At 44.8% G+C, this 19,787-nt stretch overlaps 1 protein-coding gene across 3 annotated transcripts in view; it reads left to right on the top strand.

Moving 5' to 3' along the window:
- Positions 1–19,787, top strand: part of LOC121314027 (CTD small phosphatase-like protein) — a 67,731-nt gene that overhangs the window by 32,801 nt on the left and 15,143 nt on the right. The window contains exons 1-3 of one of the 3 annotated variants that reach the window (XM_041246797.1): positions 3,484–3,958; positions 9,782–9,951; positions 11,561–11,593. In XM_041246797.1, the coding sequence (XP_041102731.1) occupies positions 3,895–3,958; positions 9,782–9,951; positions 11,561–11,593 (267 nt within the window). In that variant the 5' untranslated portion in view covers positions 3,484–3,894. Of the gene's footprint in view, positions 1–3,483; positions 3,959–9,781; positions 9,952–11,560; positions 11,594–19,787 lie in introns of those variants that run through there. The other 2 variants (XM_041246796.1, XM_041246798.1) reach the window with 2 other exon arrangements.

The following is a 19,787-nucleotide window of genomic DNA, read 5'->3' on the forward strand; positions in this document are numbered from 1 at the left end:
AGCAGAACATTGCTTTTATCCCTTAAGTTGTACTGTAGTGTCAATAAACTAGAGGGATGTGTTTTAGTAATAGCACCACATCTTCAAATGCTCCTCTCGTAAACCGTTTTTAGATGGTGACAAGTGCATCAGTGCCATGTACAGTAAACACGTAAGCCACAAACCTAAGAGTGCCCTTCACTTTGATCTATTGTGATGTGATTTTCAGAGCCAGCGCTTTAAGAGTTTGGCTTCATAATTGGAACACAGCTCTGTTGCATGTGTCTCCAGGTGAAGTGTGAGCGCTGTGTTAGTGACATTCACCTTCCATCTCGCATGGATGCCTGTGAGGTTATGTGTTCAATCAGGAGAGGTAACAGGATAGGACACAGACCTGCAGTGTTTGTGTTTAAAGTGCTTTTACAATGCAGGAGCTGTCCATTTTAACAGAGTGCACTGCAGTTAATAGCAAGTGTTGGTGACTGGGCCAGGGCTTCTGCGTGTTTCATTTCACTGTGAGTGGGCAGTTTAGCTTTGCTTGACAAGTGTGTGTTTAAAGGGCTTTTAATTGGTAATGAAATGACACTGGCTGTTAATCCCTGGCCTCCAGTTTCTGTCTTTTTATAATGATTTAGCGGCTGTGACAGTGATGGACAGTAATGTAGTACAGTCGTCCCCACATATAGGAATGCCTCCTGGGAGCACAGTTCGGCTAAGTGAACACTCTTGTGGTGAAACAGATTTTTCTCCCATTGTAAATGCTCTGCCTAAAGGAACCAGAACTTCACTTAAAAGACCACCTTTTTGGCACCAATAGCGATTCGTTCACAACTGATACAGTAGTGTTTTTGTAACCTGATAACTCATCAAAGTTAAATTCAAATGGTTTATTCAATCTTTTGTAAACTGACTTGTCATTGCGAGGGTGTCTAGAGGAACACGGTTTATTCAGTGTTTCCAGAACTGCCATCATTTATCATTGCTGCGTTTTGCATTCTGATTTCCATGAGTGCACCGCATTGCTACAGAATGGTATGTAAATACAGCGAAACTCGCAGCTGTTTCTCTTGCTACAAAAAGGTGGAAATTGTTTAATCTCTTGGAAAAAAAAACAGAATCAGACACAAGTCACCAAGCAATTTGATGTTTCTTGTTCTGGTGAGATGCTTCACCATTCTGTTAAATAATTTTGTGCATGTCTTGAATATTGCTCCTGTACTGTGTTTATAATTAATCTAGAGCTGCTGCCTCATTTAACATGTGTAGGGGTGCTGTGTTCATTTACTTTGACAGCTGGTTCATTAACGTTGGGTTATTAACGTTAGTTTCTTTATTATTCTAGTTTATTAATACACTTGCCTGTTGCTTTTCTTTTACTTATCCAGTTCATTTCATATGTTGATGCACATGGGTCATGACAGTAATACATGTTTACTGATTGATTCATATTGTGTCTGGTAGTCAACTTTGACTGCACCGAGCGGGAGGCCCCGTGGGGGCTCTGCTGAGCTCCGAGTGCTGGCTGTGTTTGACTGCACCGAGCGGGAGGCCCCGTGGGGGCTCTGCTGAGCTCCGAGTGCTGGCTGTGTTTGACTGCACCGAGCGGGAGGCCCCGTGGGGGCTCTGCTGAGCTCCGAGTGCTGGCTGTGTTTGACTGCACCGAGCGGGAGGCCCCGTGGGGGCTCTGCTGAGCTCCGAGTGCTGGCTGTGTTTGACTGCACCGAGCGGGAGGCCCTGTGGGGGCTCTGCTGAGCTCCGAGTGCTGGCTGTGTTTGACTGTACCGAGCGGGAGGCCCCGTGGGGGCTCTGCTGAGCTCCGAGTTCTGGCTGTGTTTGACTGCACCGAGCGGGAGGCCCCGTGGGGGCTCTGCTGAGCTCCGAGTGCTGGCTGTGTTTGACTGCACTGAGCGGGAAGCCCCGTGGGGGCTCTGCTGAGCTCTGAGCAGCTCTGAGTGCTGGCTGTGTTTGAGTGCAGAAGGCTTGTTTGTTGAGGAGCTGCTGGAATGGAATGTGATGCTCATGCAGGCAGAGTGTGGTTTCCTGTCTCTCTCGCCCCCTCGTCCAGCCTGAACATGGAGGGACGCGGAGGGGACTGGTCTCTTTAGACGCACAGGGGGAGTGAGCAACACATACACTAAGTCTATCTTACAGTAGCTCTAACATATTGTAAAAATACTGGAAATTACAGTATATCCTTCAGCTGTTGTATTTTGCCCACCCCTGAAGTCCCAGGTAGATGTTGTGGGTAGGTGTTTTAGCACAGTTGATTTCATTAGCTCGTCAGTCATGGTAATGTAAACATGTCATTTCATTTAATGCAGTGCCTTTTAAAAATGAAAACACTACCGTTAGCCTAATCATTTAATTTATTAGCCTTAGTAAATGCACAATAGTTTTCACCTAATTAACTTTTTTATTGACATGTGAAGAAATGCATTTAAGTGACCAGTTCTGCTGTGTTGATTTTTAACAAATTATTGTCCTACCAAAGTAATGTCTGCTTACGTACAGCAGATCTAGTGTAGAAATGTGGCTTGATTTACAAACAATCGCCTGAGTGGTTTCGGGCCGTGCTATAGATCTCTCTTGAGGTACTGTTCTTTGCAAGCTTGCAACAGTGTGGGGCTGCAGACAAGCTGCAAAGGATTCAAAATTGTACATTTCTCTTCCTTATTCAAAGCTTTTTTTTTTTCATTTGACTCCCCAGATTTTTGAGTAATTGAACTAGCCTCCTTGCCTTAAAACCGAATTTGTGCACAAGTGCAACCTTGCTGTAACTGCCAGGGCTGGAGTTGACTGCACACTGCAGCATAGTTTTTAGATTCAGCCCTTTCTTGTGAAGGGGTGAGGTTTTTGGACTGGGCATTCCTGCTGTAGCTGAAAGCTCAAAACAAAGATTTGTGGTGTTTGTGCACAAAAAGTACTCGAGCAGTCTGAACAGTTCTGAGTGTAATCCTGAAGTCATGTTGTTGACAGTAGCCTAGGTAACAGACTTTACAGTATTTAAACCTGGCCAGTTGTGTTAATGGAACCTATGAAATGTACACGGATGGAAATAGGACTCCTCCCGCACAGCAGTTGAAGACACATGTGAGCTTGTTACCTGCACACTGTGGATAGTCAGACTTGTAGTAAAACCAGGAACAGGTGAAACTACCATGCACTAGGAGTCTTATTTCCATCCCATAGTAAGCTATGGTTTTTGTACCTAGTGATTCTGTGAAGTATATATGTGTGTGTGTGTGTGTGTGTGTGCGTGCTTTTTAAAATATAATTTGTTACAGCTCTTAAACTTGCACATGATTTACTTGGTTTCAGATTTTGTTAACAGTATTTCAAATGTTAGAATATTGAAATCCAATTTAGAGGTGTCCTGAAACAGTACCTGCAGCAGTGCATGTACTGTATGCCTTACACACAGTACAGTACTGTACCCTGGTAAATGAGACCACTACATTATTAAAGAGGAATTCTCAACTGAAATCACAAAACAGATTCCTCCTCGCTGCAGGGCTGGAGTTAGAGAGCCCGTTCCTCCTCCTCGCTGCAGGGCTGGAGTTAGAGAGCCCGTTCCTCCTCCTCGCTGCAGGGCTGGAGTTAGAGAGCCCGTTCCTCCTCCTCGCTGCAGGGCTGGAGTTAGAGAGCCCGTTCCTCCTCCTCGCTGCAGGGCTGGAGTTAGAGAGCCCGTTCCTCCTCCTCGCTGCAGGGCTGGAGTTAGAGAGCCCGTTCCTCCTCCTCGCTGCAGGGCTGGAGTTAGAGAGCCCGTTCCTCCTCCTCGCTGCAGGGCTGGAGTTAGAGAGCCCGTTCCTCCTCCTCGCTGCAGGGCTGGAGTTAGAGAGCCCGTTCCTCCTCCTCGCTGCAGGGCTGGAGTTAGAGAGCCCGTTCCTCCTCCTTGCTGCAGGGCTGGTTAAAGAGATGAGGTCACTCTTCTCAAGTGGATTGCAGGCTGCCAGGGCTGGATCACAGGCAGAAAACCCCGGTGTGAACTTTAAACAGCCTGAGCAACGACATGATGAACAAGCCCCAAGGACTTTATTTACCAAAAGCCTCTTTAAAATACAATTTGCTTTTTAAACATTTATTGCCAGGTTGTTTTCCTGTGTCTAGATTACAGTCCTGTTAGGTACTTTGTGCATTGGCAGGTAGAAATAAAGAGTTTGCCCTTTTGAACTGCAAGTTGTTTTTGTAGTGTTTACAGTGACATTGCTTGGCTGGTTTGTAGATTGATATAAATACAGAGCTGCAGTGGTGCAGATTACATGCTCATGGCTGGTTTGTGGATTGAGATGAATACAGAGCTGCAGTGGTGCAGATTACATGCTCATGGCTGGTTTGTAGATTGATATAAATACAGAGCTGCAGTGGTGCAGATTACATGCTCATGGCTGGTTTGTGGATTGAGATGAATACAGAGCTGCATTGGTGCAGATTACATGCTCATGGCTGGTTTGTGGGTTGAGATGATTACAGAGCTGCATTGGTGCAGATTACATGCTCATGGCTGGTTTGTGGATTTTAGATGAGAAAAGATGAAATTCTAGATGAGAAAAGGCCATTCGGCCCACCTATGCTCGCTGTCTTTGATGCCAGCGTGGTCCATTCGCTCTCAGGAGAGGAAAAACAGAAAACCCCTAAACATGTTAGGGGAAATGAAACCTCTGAGAATCTGTGGCTAAATGGACCTCCCTTCCTCCAGATGGCTAGCTAAAGGTCGTCTAGTGGTCACAGAGGGTTGTACGTTATTGTTCATGACAGCATCCAGTCTATTCTTGAAGGTCTGTGCTTCAACAACTCTGTCTGGCAGCCTGCTCCAATGGCTCGCCACCCTTTCTGTTAAAAAGCTCGTTCTCCCCTCGGTTCTGAGTATGCCCTTCTCCCCTCGGTTCTGAGTATGCCCTTCTTCAACTTCCACCTGTGGCCCCTGGTTCTGTTCTCTGTGACCTGTGAAATAATTCTCAGCAGTTACTTTAAGCCCGTTGACAATTTTAAATACCTCTAAGTCGCCCCTGGCTCTCCTCCTTTCTAGGCTATACAGATTCATCTCTTTGAGTCTATCTTCACATGAAATGCCCTTCAATCCTGGAATAAATCGTGTTGCTGTCCTTTGTAAAAGCCTCAATGTCTGTATTGCTTTCCTCTGTAAAAGCCTCAATGTCTGTCTTATGAACTGGACACAGTATTCTAGGTGTGGCTGTACCAGTGCGGTTTATAATTTCAATGCATCTTGATCTCAGTTCAGCTGTCTTGAATATATAACATAACATTCTATTTGCTTTTTTTTATGGTGTCTCCGCACTGTCTAGTTGGCTTAAGAGATTCATCCACTCCTTCCCCCAAGTCCTTTTCATTCATAACCTCCTCTATTTCGTTACTATTCATGCTGTACTGGCCTGTTATGTTTTTGCACCCTTTGTGCAAGACTTTGCATTTATTCACGTCTGCCATGTGTCAGCACAAGCTTGAATCTTGTCTAAATCTCTTTAAAGCTGCTGATTGAATGCTGGCTACCCTCTAATAGGTGGTTTCACATGCACCCAGATTAGCACAATTACAGATTCTTTATTACAAACCCAAGCCTCTCCCTTGGTCCTTCAGTAATCACAAATCCACTACTGTTTCAACAGTGTTATCTGTATCTCAGGTCCCCGTGCACTGACAGGTAGTGTGCAGAGTTTTCTGACAGCGCTAATTACTAGAACTCAAAGTCTTTATTCCTTTTAGCCCTGTAATACCCAAACATTTTTTAAACTAGAAAAGCTTTTTTTTTTTTTTTTTTCCTTGTCCGTTAACACATAGTGTCCTGCATGTGAAAAAGTCTGACTTGTGAGGCTGGATTTACAAAATAATAATATAGAGGAGTGGATAAGTATCGTATCAGAGGAGATACAGGAATGAGCATTACAGAGTTCAATAATAATATAGAGGAGTGTCTAAGCATCGTATCAGAGGAGATACAGGATTGAGCATTACAGAGTTCAATAATAATATAGAGGAGTGTCTAAGCATCGTATCAGAGGAGATACAGGAATGAGCGTTACAGAGTTCAATAATAATATAGTGGAGTGTCTAAGCATCGTATCAGAGGAGATACAGGAATGAGCGTTACAGAGTTCAATAATAATATGGAGGAGTGTCTAAGCATCGTATCAGAGGAGATACAGGACTGGGAGTTACAGAGTTCAATAATAATAGAGGAGTGTCTAAGCATCGTATCAGAGGAGATACAGGAATGAGCGTTACAGAGTTCAATAATAATATGGAGGAGTGTCTAAGCATCGTATCAGAGGAGATACAGGACTGGGAGTTACAGAGTTCAATAATAATACAGAGGAGTGTCTAAGCATCGTATCAGAGGAGATACAGGAATGAGCATTATAGAGTTCAATAATAATATAGAGGAGTGTCTAAGCATCGTATCAGAGGAGATACAGGAATGAGCGTTACAGAGTTCAATAATAATATGGAGGAGTGTCTAAGCATCGTATCAGAGGAGATACAGGACTGAGAGTTACAGAGCTTTCGCTGTATATTGTAAAAACGGTCCTGTTGCACTGCATCCTACACCGGGGCCTTGCTGAAATAAATGAAGCAGTGGTTTCAATGTAATTTGCAGGGCTTGTTTGGGGTGGTTTCAGTGTAATTTGCAGGGCTTGTTTGGGTGGTTTCAGTGTAATTTGCGGGGCTTGTTTGGGTGGCTTCAGTGTAATTTGCGGGGCTTGTTTGGGTGGCTTCAGTGTAATTTGTGGGGCTTGTTTGGGTGGTTTCAATGTAATTTGCAGGGCTTGTTTGAGGTGGTTTCAATGTAATTTGCAGGGCTTGTTTGAGGTGGTTTCAATGTAATTTGCAGGGCTTGTTTGAGGTGGTTTCAGTGTAATTTGGAGGGCTTGTTTGGGTGGTTTCAGTGTAATTTGCAGGGCTTGTTTTGGGGCGGTGTTGGAAAACATGGATTGAGAATTGATTAGCAGTTTGCTACGCATGTGGACTGGCAGAGCTATACTGGTGTTTTTTCTGAAAAGAGGCTAATATTGCAGATAGCAGACTGTTTGGTTCAAATTGCATGTACTGCTAACCACTGATAGAGACGATACGTCTACAAACTGCCCAACAATGACTGCAAGCTAATGAGATAACAATGCTGTGGACTAGAAGGGAACAGGCTCTAGACTTCAGAGAGATCAAAAGAGATAATGCCACTGGCATCAAAGGGGGTCGCAAGGAGATAACAAAAGGCAGATGTATGGACCTTTTGTCTCCAGGAGTGTGAAGAATGCACTGAGTTCAGAGGTTGTCACATTAGACTACACACACACACACACACACACACGCACACACACACACACACACACACACACACACTAAATTAACAGAATAATGTGTTGTACCTTGACCATTGGTTAAGTGTAAGAGAAAGGGGAGGTGGACCATCTATACAGAAGGGTATTTAATGTCACGCAAACATTGTAATGTTGAGTATTGTGTTTGTCCTGTACCTGGGACCAGACTCCCTGCATATTTCAATAAACCTAACAACTGGTTGAAGAAAAGGACTCTGTGGATTTTCTTGAATCTACTTACTCACCATCTATTTTTTGTAAGTTACTTCAGGTGGTTTCAGTGTAATTTGCAGGGCTTGTTTGGGGCGGTTTCAGTGTAATTTGCAGGGCTTGTTTGGGGTGGTTTCAGTGTAATTTGCAGGGCTTGTTTGGGGTGGTTTCAGTGTAATTTGCAGGGCTTGTTTGGGGCGGTTTCAGTGTAATTTGCAGGGCTTGTTTGGGGCGGTTTCAGTGTAATTTGCAGGGCTTGTTTGGGGTGGTTTCAGTGTAATTTGCAGGGCTTGTTTGGGGCGGTGTCAGTGTAATTTGCAGGGCTTGTTTTGGGGCGGTTTCAGTGTAATTTGCAGGGCTTTTTTGGGGCGGTTTCAGTGTAATTTGCAGGGCTTGTTTTGGGGCGGTTTCAGTGTAATTTGCAGGGCTTTTTTGTGGCGGTTTCAGTGTAATTTGCAGGGCTTGTTTGGGGTGGTTTCAGTGTAATTTGCAGGGCTTGTTTGGGGCGGTGTCAGTGTAATTTGCAGGGCTTGTTTGGGGCGGTTTCAGTGTAATTTGCAGGGCTTGTTTGGGGCGGTTTCAGTGTAATTTGCAGGGCTTGTTTGGGTGGTTTCAGTGTAATTTGCAGGGCTTGTTTGGGGTGGTTTCAGTGTAATTTGCAGGGCTTGTTTGGGGTGGTTTCAGTGTAATTTGCAGGGCTTGTTTGGGGCGGTTTCAGTGTAATTTGCAGGGCTTGTTTGGGGTGGTTTCAGTGTAATTTGCAGGGCTTGTTTGGGGTGGTTTCAGTGTAATTTGCAGGGCTTGTTTGGGTGGTTTCAGTGTAATTTGCAGGGCTTGTTTGGGGTGGTTTCAGTGTAATTTGCAGGGCTTGTTTGGGGTGGTTTCAGTGTAATTTGCGGGGCTTGTTTGGGGTGGTTTCAGTGTAATTTGCAGGGCTTGTTTGGGGTGGTTTCAGTGTAATTTGCAGGGCTTGTTTGGGGCGGTTTCAGTGTAATTTGCAGGGCTTGTTTTGGGGTGGTTTCAGTGTAATTTGCAGGGCTTGTTTGGGGTGGTTTCAGTGTAATTTGCAGGGCTTGTTTGGGGTGGTTTCAGTGTAATTTGCAGGGCTTGTTTGAGGTGGTTTCAGTGTAATTTGCAGGGCTTGTTTGGGGCGGTTTCAGTGTAATTTGCAGGGCTTGTTTGGGGCGGTTTCAGTGTAATTTGCAGGGCTTGTTTGGGGCGGTTTCAGTGTAATTTGCAGGGCTTGTTTTGGGGCGGTTTCAGTGTAATTTGCAGGGCTTTTTTGTGGCGGTTTCAGTGTAATTTGCAGGGCTTGTTTGGGGCGGTTTCAGTGTAATTTGCAGGGCTTGTTTGAGGTGGTTTCAGTGTAATTTGCAGGGCTTGTTTGGGGTGGTTTCAGTGTAATTTGCAGGGCTTGTTTGGGGCGGTTTCAGTGTAATTTGCAGGGCTTGTTTGGGGCGGTTTCAGTGTAATTTGCAGGGCTTGTTTGGGGTGGTTTCAGTGTAATTTGCAGGGCTTGTTTGGGGTGGTTTCAGTGTAATTTGCAGGGCTTGTTTGGGGTGGTTTCAGTGTAATTTGCAGGGCTTGTTTGGGGTGGTTTCAGTGTAATTTGCAGGGCTTGTTTGGGGTGGTTTCAGTGTAATTTGCAGGGCTTGTTTGGGGTGGTTTCAGTGTAATTTGCAGGGCTTGTTTGGGGTGGTTTCAGTGTAATTTGCAGGGCTTGTTTGGGGTGGTTTCAGTGTAATTTGCAGGGCTTGTTTGGGGTGGTTTCAGTGTAATTTGCAGGGCTTGTTTGGGGTGGTTTCAGTGTAATTTGCAGGGCTTGTTTGGGGTGGTTTCAGTGTAATTTGCAGGGCTTGTTTGGGGTGGTTTCAGTGTAATTTGCAGGGCTTGTTTGGGGCGGTTTCAGTGTAATTTGCAGGGCTTGTTTGGGGTGGTTTCAGTGTAATTTGCGGGGCTTGTTTGGGGTGGTTTCAGTGTAATTTGCAGGGCTTGTTTGGGGTGGTTTCAGTGTAATTTGCAGGGCTTGTTTGGGTGGTTTCAGTGTAATTTGCAGGGCTTGTTTGGGGTGGTTTCAGTGTAATTTGCAGGGCTTGTTTGGGGTGGTTTCAGTGTAATTTGCAGGGCTTGTTTGGGGTGGTTTCAGTGTAATTTGCAGGGCTTGTTTGGGGCGGTTTCATTGTAATTTGCAGGGCTTGTTCTGGTTGTTTTCCACAGGTGTGAAGGTATTGATATTTGTGTTTGTTTTCCATGTACAGTTTCCCAGTCGAACAGCTGCTTAAAGAAGCAGAGGAGTAGAAGCATCTTCAGCACCTTGCTGTGCTGCTTCCGGAGCAACAATGCAGAGCCGCCCTCCTGTAACAACAGCAGCAGCAGCAGCAGCAGCTCCCTCCCCGCGCCCGCGGAGGAGAACGGGACGCTTCCCAAGGTAGGACTGTGTGTCTCCCAGTGCGAGACAGGACTGTATTAGTGTACCGAGACCACACTCTCCATGGATTCAGAGCCCTGAAGACACGCACTGTACAGTACTGCAATAAAAAAAATGAGCCCACACTCTGATCTCAAATTCATTTAGAAGTCTTTTTTTTTTTTTAACTTGCTAAAATATTTAACTTTCTTTTTTATTTTAAGAGGTGAGGCAGACAAAAAGCACACATGTTCAAGTCCAGACACAGCACAAGCACAGAGTATATTTAACAAAGGTATCTGTTTAAAACAGGAAGAATTTAAAGTAGCAATTCACTGTACTTTTAGACAGTGCTGTCCAACAGGTAGTGTAGAGCAGGTGAGCAGATCACCAATAGTTTATAAATCAATGACCTGCACTAGATCTGCACACTGAACACTGAAATACGGCAGCATAAGAGAATTCACCAGAATACCAAGTTTATACAAAAAATACAGTCACTGAGGATGGTCTTGAATTGACCGAAATGTTTGCACTTTTCACTCCTACACTGTTTTTTTTAGCACATTTTGCCGGATTATGTTTTTGGATAAACTTGTCATTCTTTTTTGCTGTCATGTGGAGTAATGTTCAGTATGTGGATCTAGTGCATGTCTGCAGTGCAGAAATAAGGCACTGAATAGGTAGACCGTGTCACTGCGCTGGGAAGATGAGCAGGATTATCTCTAGCTACAGCAGCAACACATCCAATTAGATATAGATCAACACAACATGAAAACGAGGTGCTGTATCAGTGCCTGGCTGTCAAATATTAACATGAAGCAGAACAGCTGAGAAGGGCTCTCACAGTAATTTCATAACTGAGTGGATTCATTCTCTTCCGTGATCATGTCTCAAGAAATAAGCTGAAAACTCGGCTGCTGTACTATATTGCTAGTACTGTGTTTGATCTTTGTGGTCCTGAAATGTCATTGGCATGTACGTTTGATCTCCTGAAATGTACAAGTGACACCTGATCATTGCCTCCCTTTCCAGTGCAGTACATGGTGCTTACTCTAAAACAGACAGCGGTGTGCAACAAACACCCCACAAAATAACACTTTGTGCACACACAACATGTGCACACAGTTAATACACCTGGGATTTCACACGAAACAGCACCCAACTACAGTAGCATTTGCTCAAATGAAATTGAGGGAATTTGTACAATTTAATAATAATAATAATAATGATACTGATGGTCATGATGATGATGCCGTGCTGGGTATTGGAGGTGTGTGGTCCTGAAGGAAGCGACCCTTTACTTAGTGACAGGGATGTACAGTGATAAACAGTATAGTATACACTGGAGACATCAATACATTTAGTTTGCTACAGAACAAATGTGCAAAATGCAAGCATGCATGCAGTAAATGCATTCTTCATTCTGCATAGTTACTGCTTCACCGCATTGTACACAATAATGGAATGTGCATTGTGAAGACTGTTAATACTTTGAGTTTGTATATTCGGTGTGTTTGTAATTTGTTTGCAGGCTGTTCTTATATACATATCTATCTATGTGTGTGTACATTATTCATCTTTCCTGATTGTTGTTGTTTTTCTGTTTTTCTTTGTTTCCATTCCCCAGTGTGAGCAGGTGCAGGTCATTGCAGCCCCCAGTGTATGTACAGTATTATCCTTTTCATCATTGCTCTTTTGCATGCTGCCTTTGCGAATTGCCTGTTGTGTCCATCGATGGATTTGTCTGTTTTTTGTTCTTTGTCTTGAAAGCTGCAGTGTCCCTTCAAACTCCCATGTTACTAGCAGTGGTGTCATCCTGAATCTGAAGGCACTGGAACACCACTCCAAATACACATTCTTAAACGGGAATTATTCTCCAAATTCTTCTTTTGAAGCGTTATCTTGGCGGTTCACTGTCATTACAGCAGCCGCTTCACTGCATGCCATTCTGGGAAGAGCTTTGCTTGTGTTTGGGTTTACAGTCAGAGTCGATGCACTGCAAAGATGTACTTCGTCATGGAAGTTCCCAATAATCTTTTCATTGCATTAAGAGGACTACAGTAAAGACTGAATCAAACAGCTGTGCTCGACATGTGAGTCATCTCACTTAGCTTGCATATTAAATTTCAGCCGGATACACCACTATTGCCTTATACAGTAGCAACCTGTCTATTACAGAATAAGCTGTCAATTTCTACAGTATGGGGCACTACATTTTTAGCTTTAACAAAAGCAAAAACAAAGAACAGAAACACTAAATAAATGACTAACTGATTACTACGTGTGTGCTTGAGCTTGGGGTACTCCTGCCATCACCTGTCAAGCTGTCACTGAGCAGGTGATCATAGCTCATTGAGAGAGTTTGGTGCTGAAGTGCACAGTAAGCTGTCACTGAGCAGGTGATCATAGCTCATTGAGAGAGTTTGGTGCTGAAGTGCACAGTAAGCTGTCACTGAGCAGGTGATCATAGCTCATTGAGAGAGTTTGGTGCTGAAGTGCACAGTAAGCTGTCACTGAGCAGGTGATCATAGCTCATTGAGAGAGTTTGGTACTGAAGTGCACAGTAAGCTGTCACTGAGCAGGTGATCATAGCTCATTGAGAGAGTTTGGTACTGAAGTGCACAGTAAGCTGTCACTGAGCAGGTGATCATAGCTCATTGAGAGAGTTTGGTACTGAAGTGCACAGTAAGCTGTCAGCAGGTGATCATAGCTCATTGAGAGAGTTTGGTACTGAAGTGCACAGTAAGCTGTCACTGAGCAGGTGATCATAGCTCATTGAGAGAGTTTGGTACTGAAGTGCACAGTAAGCTGTCACTGAGCAGGTGATCATAGCTCATTGAGAGAGTTTGGTACTGAAGTGCACAGTAAGCTGTCACTGAGCAGGTGATCATAGCTCATTGCGAGAGTTTGGTACTGAAGTGCACAGTAAGCTGTCACTGAGCAGGTGATCATAGCTCATTGAGAGAGTTTGGTACTGAAGTGCACAGTAAGCTGTCACTGAGCAGGTGATCATAGCTCATTGAGAGAGTTTGGTACTGAAGTGCACAGTAAGCTGTCACTGAGCAGGTGATCATAGCTCATTGAGAGAGTTTGGTACTGAAGTGCGCAGTACACTATGACTAACTTTAACAAACCGTTGCTTTAAGTTGTGAAAGCAGAAGATGCCTTCCTAGGAGTGGCATTTTTCAGAGGGTTTAAAGGGAAAGAGCGAGGCTGTATTACAAGCCTGTGTGTGCTGTCTCATTTTTCAGAGGTTTTAAAGAGTGAGAGAGAGAGAGAGGCTATGTTACAAGCCTGTGTGTGCTGTCTCGTTTTTCAGAGGCTTTAGAGAGAGAGAGGCTGTATTACAAGCCTGTGTGTGCTGTCTCATTTTTAGAGGTTTAAAGAGAGAGAGAGAGAGAGAGAGAGAGCTGTATTTGTTCGGACACACACGACAGAGTAAAATCAGAGGTTTTTAGAGAGAGAGAGATCAGAGAGAGAGAAGAAGGAGAGAGAGAGAGAGAGGCTGTATTACAAGCTTGTGTGTGCCTTCTCATTTTTCAGAGGTTTTAGAGACTTTGACTTTTAAGATCCTTTATTTAAATATTGCAAATAAAATCCATTAATTCATCCATTATTTACCCAAATAAAGGTAAAACACAACAAAAGTTAAGATTCCTACTGCCTGAGCAAAATTTAAAAAATCCTAAAATACATCGTGTTCTCCTTAAAAACAGATTTTAAACAAAATAAAAAGATCATTAAAAAATCAATATTAAACAGTGTTTTTTTCTTTGTTGAAAACAGATAAAAGCCAAAAATAAAACACTGTAAAACAAAAATTAAATAAAATTAGAACAAAAACTGGAGCTCCCCCTCCTCACTCACAGCACACAAGGCGTCTCCCACACACCACCTCTCCTGAAAGTCCTTCAGGTTACTGACCAGTTTAAAATACTCAAACTCTACTCTGATCTGGCTGACCACGAGCACCCTGAACTGAACCACTAAACTGGTCAGTCCAGAACCAGAGAGTTGATTTTTCCTTGTCTTTAAAATAGCCAATTTTGCCTGTCCAATTAAAAAATTAATAAGAACACACCTGTTTTTCATTTTAAAACTGTATAGAACCCCAAAAATAAAAAGCTCCTTACTAAAAACGACCCCTAAATTATTCAGGATTCCCTGCAGTAAATTAAAAAGTGGCCGCAGCCTCTCACACTCACTGTAGGCATGAAAGAGAGTTTCCTCTGCTGAGCAAAAAGCGCACTGCTCACTGATGCTGGGGTCCACTCTATGGAGAAACCTGTCTGTGGACACAATGCAGTGTAGAATCTTCCACTGCAGGTCCCCCACTCTCTTGGCGAGAGGCGGCTTGTACAGCACCCTCCACACCGGCCTGTGCCCCTCCTCTACAGCCAAGTAAGCTCGCCACTTAGAGTCTACCAGACCCCTTAGCCTACTATACTCTGTGGCTTTAACACACAATTTGTATATATGTTTTCCATTCATTGTGTGAAAGATAATTTCCTCCACATTCTGCAATTTAAGCAAAGTCCCTCCATTCTCTCCACCCCCCTCACCTTCCTCACCTACTGCTGGTGACACGATCATCCCTGGAAATAAGGAAAGCTGTCTCTGCTCTGTGCCTCTGGACAACTCCTCCCTTAGGACTGCCTTGAGCCGCGGGGAGAGGCAGCCCCTCAACTCACCCATCAGTCTTTCTGCAAGCCTCTCTGAGTGCCAGCCTAGCTGTGCAGTTAGCTGGGAGGCAGTTAGCCAGCAGGAGAGCTCAAGGTTTAACAGGTGGACCATCCTGGTTACACCTGCTTTTAAAAAACTGGCACAGAGCGTCATCGACTGGAGGAACTTAACTGGAAAGAGTGGATTAAAAAATAGGGGCTCCTCAAACAGGTCCTGCCCTGTCAAGGACTCCACATCCCTTTCCACCCTCACCAGCTGCCAGGCTTTTAAAATACTTTGATAAAAAGGAGGAAGTCCTGCTTTACTAAAACTGGTGTTCTCAATTAAAAACAGGTGTTTTCCTAACCCCAGCCCCCCAAATCTATTGAGAAGGAAACAGGCCAGCCTCTTCCAATGAGCCTCCTCCTCAGTGTACAGGAGTCTCTGAACTGCCTGCAGTCTGAAGGCTGCCACCCTGCTGGCAATGCTGACTAGCCCCTGCCCCCCCTCATCACTAGGGAGGTAGAGGACTGCCGGCCTCAAACTGTGTCTCCCGCTCCAAAAGAACTCCAGCAACACTCTCTGGATCTCCTTCACCAGGCCCCAGCATACCAGCTTGTGCCGCAAGCTAGAGGCCACCAGATTATTAATAACAAGCACACGGCCCTTGAAGGACAGTTGAGCCAGCAGTCCCTTCCACCTCTGCAGCCGCCCCCTCACCCTGTCCAACAAACCCTCCCAGTTCTTTTTCATGTAGTTTTCTGTTCCGAGGTGCACCCCCAACACTTTAATACCTGTTCTGTTCCATTTCAGCCCCTCAGGCAGGAAAGGAGGGGTGCCCTCATCCCAGCTGCCTGACAGGAAGGTGTCACATTTTGCCCAGTTTACTCTGGCAGAAGATGCTCTCTGGAACTCATTTAGAGTCTGCTGCAGCGCTTGGACATCTGCATCCCCACTCACAAACACAGTCACATCGTCTGTGTAGGCAGACACCTTCACTGTGGCAGAGGAGGGTGTGGAGGGCGAGGAGGGCACTGTCCATCCAGCTAACCTGACCCTCAGCAGGTGCAGCAGGGGCTCTATAACCAGTGAATACAGCATACCAGACAGGGCACAGCCCTGCCTTATACCCCTGCACACTGGGAAGGGCTGACTCAGCCCATTGTTGATCTTTAAAATACTAAAAATGTTGGAATATAAAAGCCGAATATAAGAAATAAAACCAGGACCGAACCCGAAGGCTTCCAGTGTATGAAAGAGGTAGGTGTGGTCGACTCTGTCGAAAGCCTTCTCTTGATCCAGGGAGACTATTCCTACATTAAAATCACAAATATCACTTACAGTTAAAAAATCTCGAATAAAAAACAAGTTATCAAAAATAGAGCGACCCGGTATACAATGTTTGATCCATATGTATTACAGTTCCAATAACACTTTTTAATCTATTAGCGATTGTTTTGGATAAAATCTTTAAATCAGAACATAAAATTGACACAGGTCTCCAATTTTTAAGCTGGCATAGGTCTCCCTTCTTGGGCAGCAGTGTAACCACTGCCCTACGGCAGCTAAGAGGCAGTTCCTTGTGGCTGAGGCTCTCTCTCAGAACCTGGAGCAAATCCTCCCCCATTATATCCCAGAAATTATTATAAAATTCTGCTGGCAGTCCATCGATCCCGGGAACCTTTCCGCTGGAGAGCTGCTTGACAGCGGCGGTCATCTCCTGGTGGGTCAGCGGTGCGTCCAGCTGAATCTGCTCCTTCTCACTGAGGCTGGGTAACCCCTGGAGCAGCCGCTCAGTGTCCTCTATGTTGCACAGTTCTTTATTATAAAGTTCCTTGTAAAAACGCACCGCCTCTCTGCTGATTTCCTCCCGGGTGTGCAGTTCTTTCCCACCAGGAGTCCTGATACAACACAGCTGTCTACTGTCCGCTCTCTTCCTCTCCAGGTTGAAGAAGAAACTAGTGGGGGCATCCATGTCTCTCAACTCCATGAATCTGGAACGCACAATCGCCCCCTTCACTCTTTCCTTCAGCAAGCTCCCCAGCGCGATTTTCTGCTCTTTTAGGTTCTCCAGGGTCTGTTCTTTAAATTCTGAATTTAAACTTTCCTCTAGGAGGAGGATTTTGGACTCCAGTTCTCTCACGGCTGTGTTCAGTGACCTGGTTGCATTTATAGTATATTGTTGACAAAAACATTTAATTTGTATTTTGCCAATGTCCCACCACTGTCTTAAATCTTTATATTGTGCTTTTTCTTTTTTCCAAATTATCCAAAAAAGTTTGAATTGTTGCTTAAATTTTACATCTTGTAATAATTTTACATTGAAATGCCAGTAAGATGCTCTGTGGGGTTCTGATTGAATTATTACTGTAATTAATAGACAGTGGTGGTCAGAGAGACTACTGGGGATGATTCTTGCTTTGATAAATTTATTTAAATCGTTTTTAGAAGTATAAAACCGGTCTAGTCTTGCTCTATATACACAGTCTGTGTGATACTGAGACCAGGTGTATTGTCTTGAACTGGGGTGCAGGCATCTCCATATGTCAACCAGGTCACTGGACTCTAACAATGCAGCCAACTCTCTGGAGGACTGAGGGTGTGGTTCATCATTATTTCTATCAATATTAAAATTAACAGTACAATTAAAATCTCCTCCTACTACCACCACATCATTATTATTAATATTAAAAAGAGCTTGCTTTAATTTCTTAAAAAATAAAATTCGTTCCCCCCCTCTATTGGGGGCATAAATATTAATAAAAACATACACTGTACTGCCCAGCCTAGCTCTTACTTTTAAAATCCTCCCTTTCTCGATTTCATCCATATCTAGTAAAACTGCCCCCAGGCTGGGTTTAAAAAGCACGGCTACTCCTGCACTAGTACTAGCGCCGTGACTCATCACGCACAGCCCCTCCCACTCCGCTCGCCACGCCTCCTCATTCTCCTGATCCGAGTGCGTTTCCTGCAGAAACACCACCCCCGCCTGCTTCTGCTCTAAAAACTCGACTAGCTGCGCCCTCTTAAAAGACTGTCTGCAGCCGTTTAGATTAAAAGAAATAAAAACGCACCTTTCCATCATAGCTAAAAAAACTAACACACTAAAACAAGTAATAAAAGAAGTTTCATAAAACACAGCCATTTTTAAACAAGAGATTTTGAACCACTTTTAAGATCCTTTTTAATTTTCTGAACAATTTTTTTTAATCTATAACGTTTTGGCTGATCAAATTCTTCTATTGTGGCTTTCCTTGTTATAACGTGAGCGGAGTGGAGAAATAACCTTAGATCAGGGAAAAAACTCTCTATTTCTACTCCCCTTTTCCCTTTTGTTTCTATCATAAAATCATTTACCTGCTCAAGCGTGTATAACTTTTTCTTACTGACGGGTTGGCTATCAGGGATGTCTGAGATAAGCGAGGAGTCAGAGAGCTCCCCCTCCATCTCATCCGCGCTGTCCTCTCGCTCGCCCCCGAGAATCCGCTCCTCCGCAGCTCCCTCCGACTCCTCGACACCGGCCTCTGCCACAGCCGTCACTATTTCAGGCGGCTGAGATTCAGCTAGCGGAGAGTCTTGCACCGCGCCCGGCTCACCCTGCGCTGTGCTCTCTTCCTCCGCGTTGGGAGGGACTGACGCCCCGCCTGGAGCCCGCAGTCTCCCTGTCTGCACGAGTTTGGAGTTCTGCACTGGCTGCGCTCTGCCATTCGGCAGCTCTGCAGCCTTCCGTTGAAATCATGTCTTTTTCGCTACTACCTTGAATGATTCTTCACCATTCTCAGTAGTAGCGGTATTATCCTCCGAACCCGTCAGTGACAGGCTGCGGCTGGGTCTCTTTGTGCGAGGCCGTGGTGTTGGTGGTTCTGCTCCGGTTTCCTTCTGGATCGCCCCCTCCTCGGTCAGCACGGGCTCGCTCTGCGGCTGCGGTGCAGGAGCCGACTCTTCCTCCCGCTCACCCCCAACACCCCCGACTTCCTCCCCGCCAGCATCGCCCTGATCCTGCCCTGTCTACGCTTTCTCGGGCAGGCTTTCCTCTGGTGTCCCTGTTCTCCACAGTAAAAACACCTCATCGTTTCGATACTGACGAACACCATACAATTCATCCCTTCCACGTTAAAATTCCAGGCAACATTAATGACTTGGTTAGGATCATTTAATAAGACAAACGCCTGCCTTCTAAACGACATGACGTGCCTAACACTGTTATTTTTGCACCCCAGCGGGATTCCCTTAATCGGGGACACCAGTTTACCAAAACGAGCTAAATTCTTTTCTAATTGCTCATTTTTTAAAAACGGAGGCACATTAGAAATAATAACTTTCGTAACCGGGGTTACTAGAGGGGAAACCTGAACAAATTCACCTTTCACTGTAAATCCTTCCTCTACCAGCTTGTGTACCAGAGACACCTCCACTAAAAATATTACCAGTGCTTTATTCATTCTTGATGCCGACATAATATTTTCAAACCCCACCACCTCTCCTACTGCCAGCAGGCACTCCTCCACCGAAACCCCGGGGTCAGGCAGGCAACGGACCCCGTGTCGGCGGGTGAGAGCCCCCAGCCCTCCTGAACGAGACCCCATAACGGGATCTCCAAACACACACCACCACCAACAAACAAACAAACACACACACACACCACTAACCTACGAACAAACAAACACCCAAAAAGAACAACTAAGTAACTATCAAACTAAATACATAAATAAATAAATAAATACAATTTTAAATTTCCCGGTCCTACCGCACCGGCGTTCCACCTCTCTGCAAGCCCTTCCCACAATCCTCCACTAGAGAGAGAGAGAGAGAGGCTGTATTACACGCCTGTGTGTGCCGTCTCATTTTTCAGAGGTTTTAAAGAGAGAGAGAGAGGCTGTATTACAAGCCTGTGTGTGCTGTCTCATTTTTCAGAGGTTTTAGAGAGAGAGAGAGAGAGAGAGAGAGAGAGTAAGGCTGTATTACACGCCTGTGTGTGCTGTCTCATTTTTCAGAGGTTTTAAAGAGAGAGAGAGTGAGGCTGTATTACAAGCCTGTGGGTGCTGTCTCATTTTTCAGAGGTTTTAGAGAGAGAGAGAGAGAGAGAGAGAGAGAGAGAGAGAGAGAGAGAGAGAGAGAGAGAGAGAGAGAGAGAGAGAGAGTAAGGCTTTATTACACGCCTGTGTGTGCTGTCTCATTTTTCAGAGGTTTTA

The sequence above is a fragment of the Polyodon spathula genome, chromosome 4, assembly GCF_017654505.1.
Source record: "Polyodon spathula isolate WHYD16114869_AA chromosome 4, ASM1765450v1, whole genome shotgun sequence".
NCBI classification, from domain to species: Eukaryota; Metazoa; Chordata; class Actinopteri; order Acipenseriformes; family Polyodontidae; genus Polyodon; species Polyodon spathula.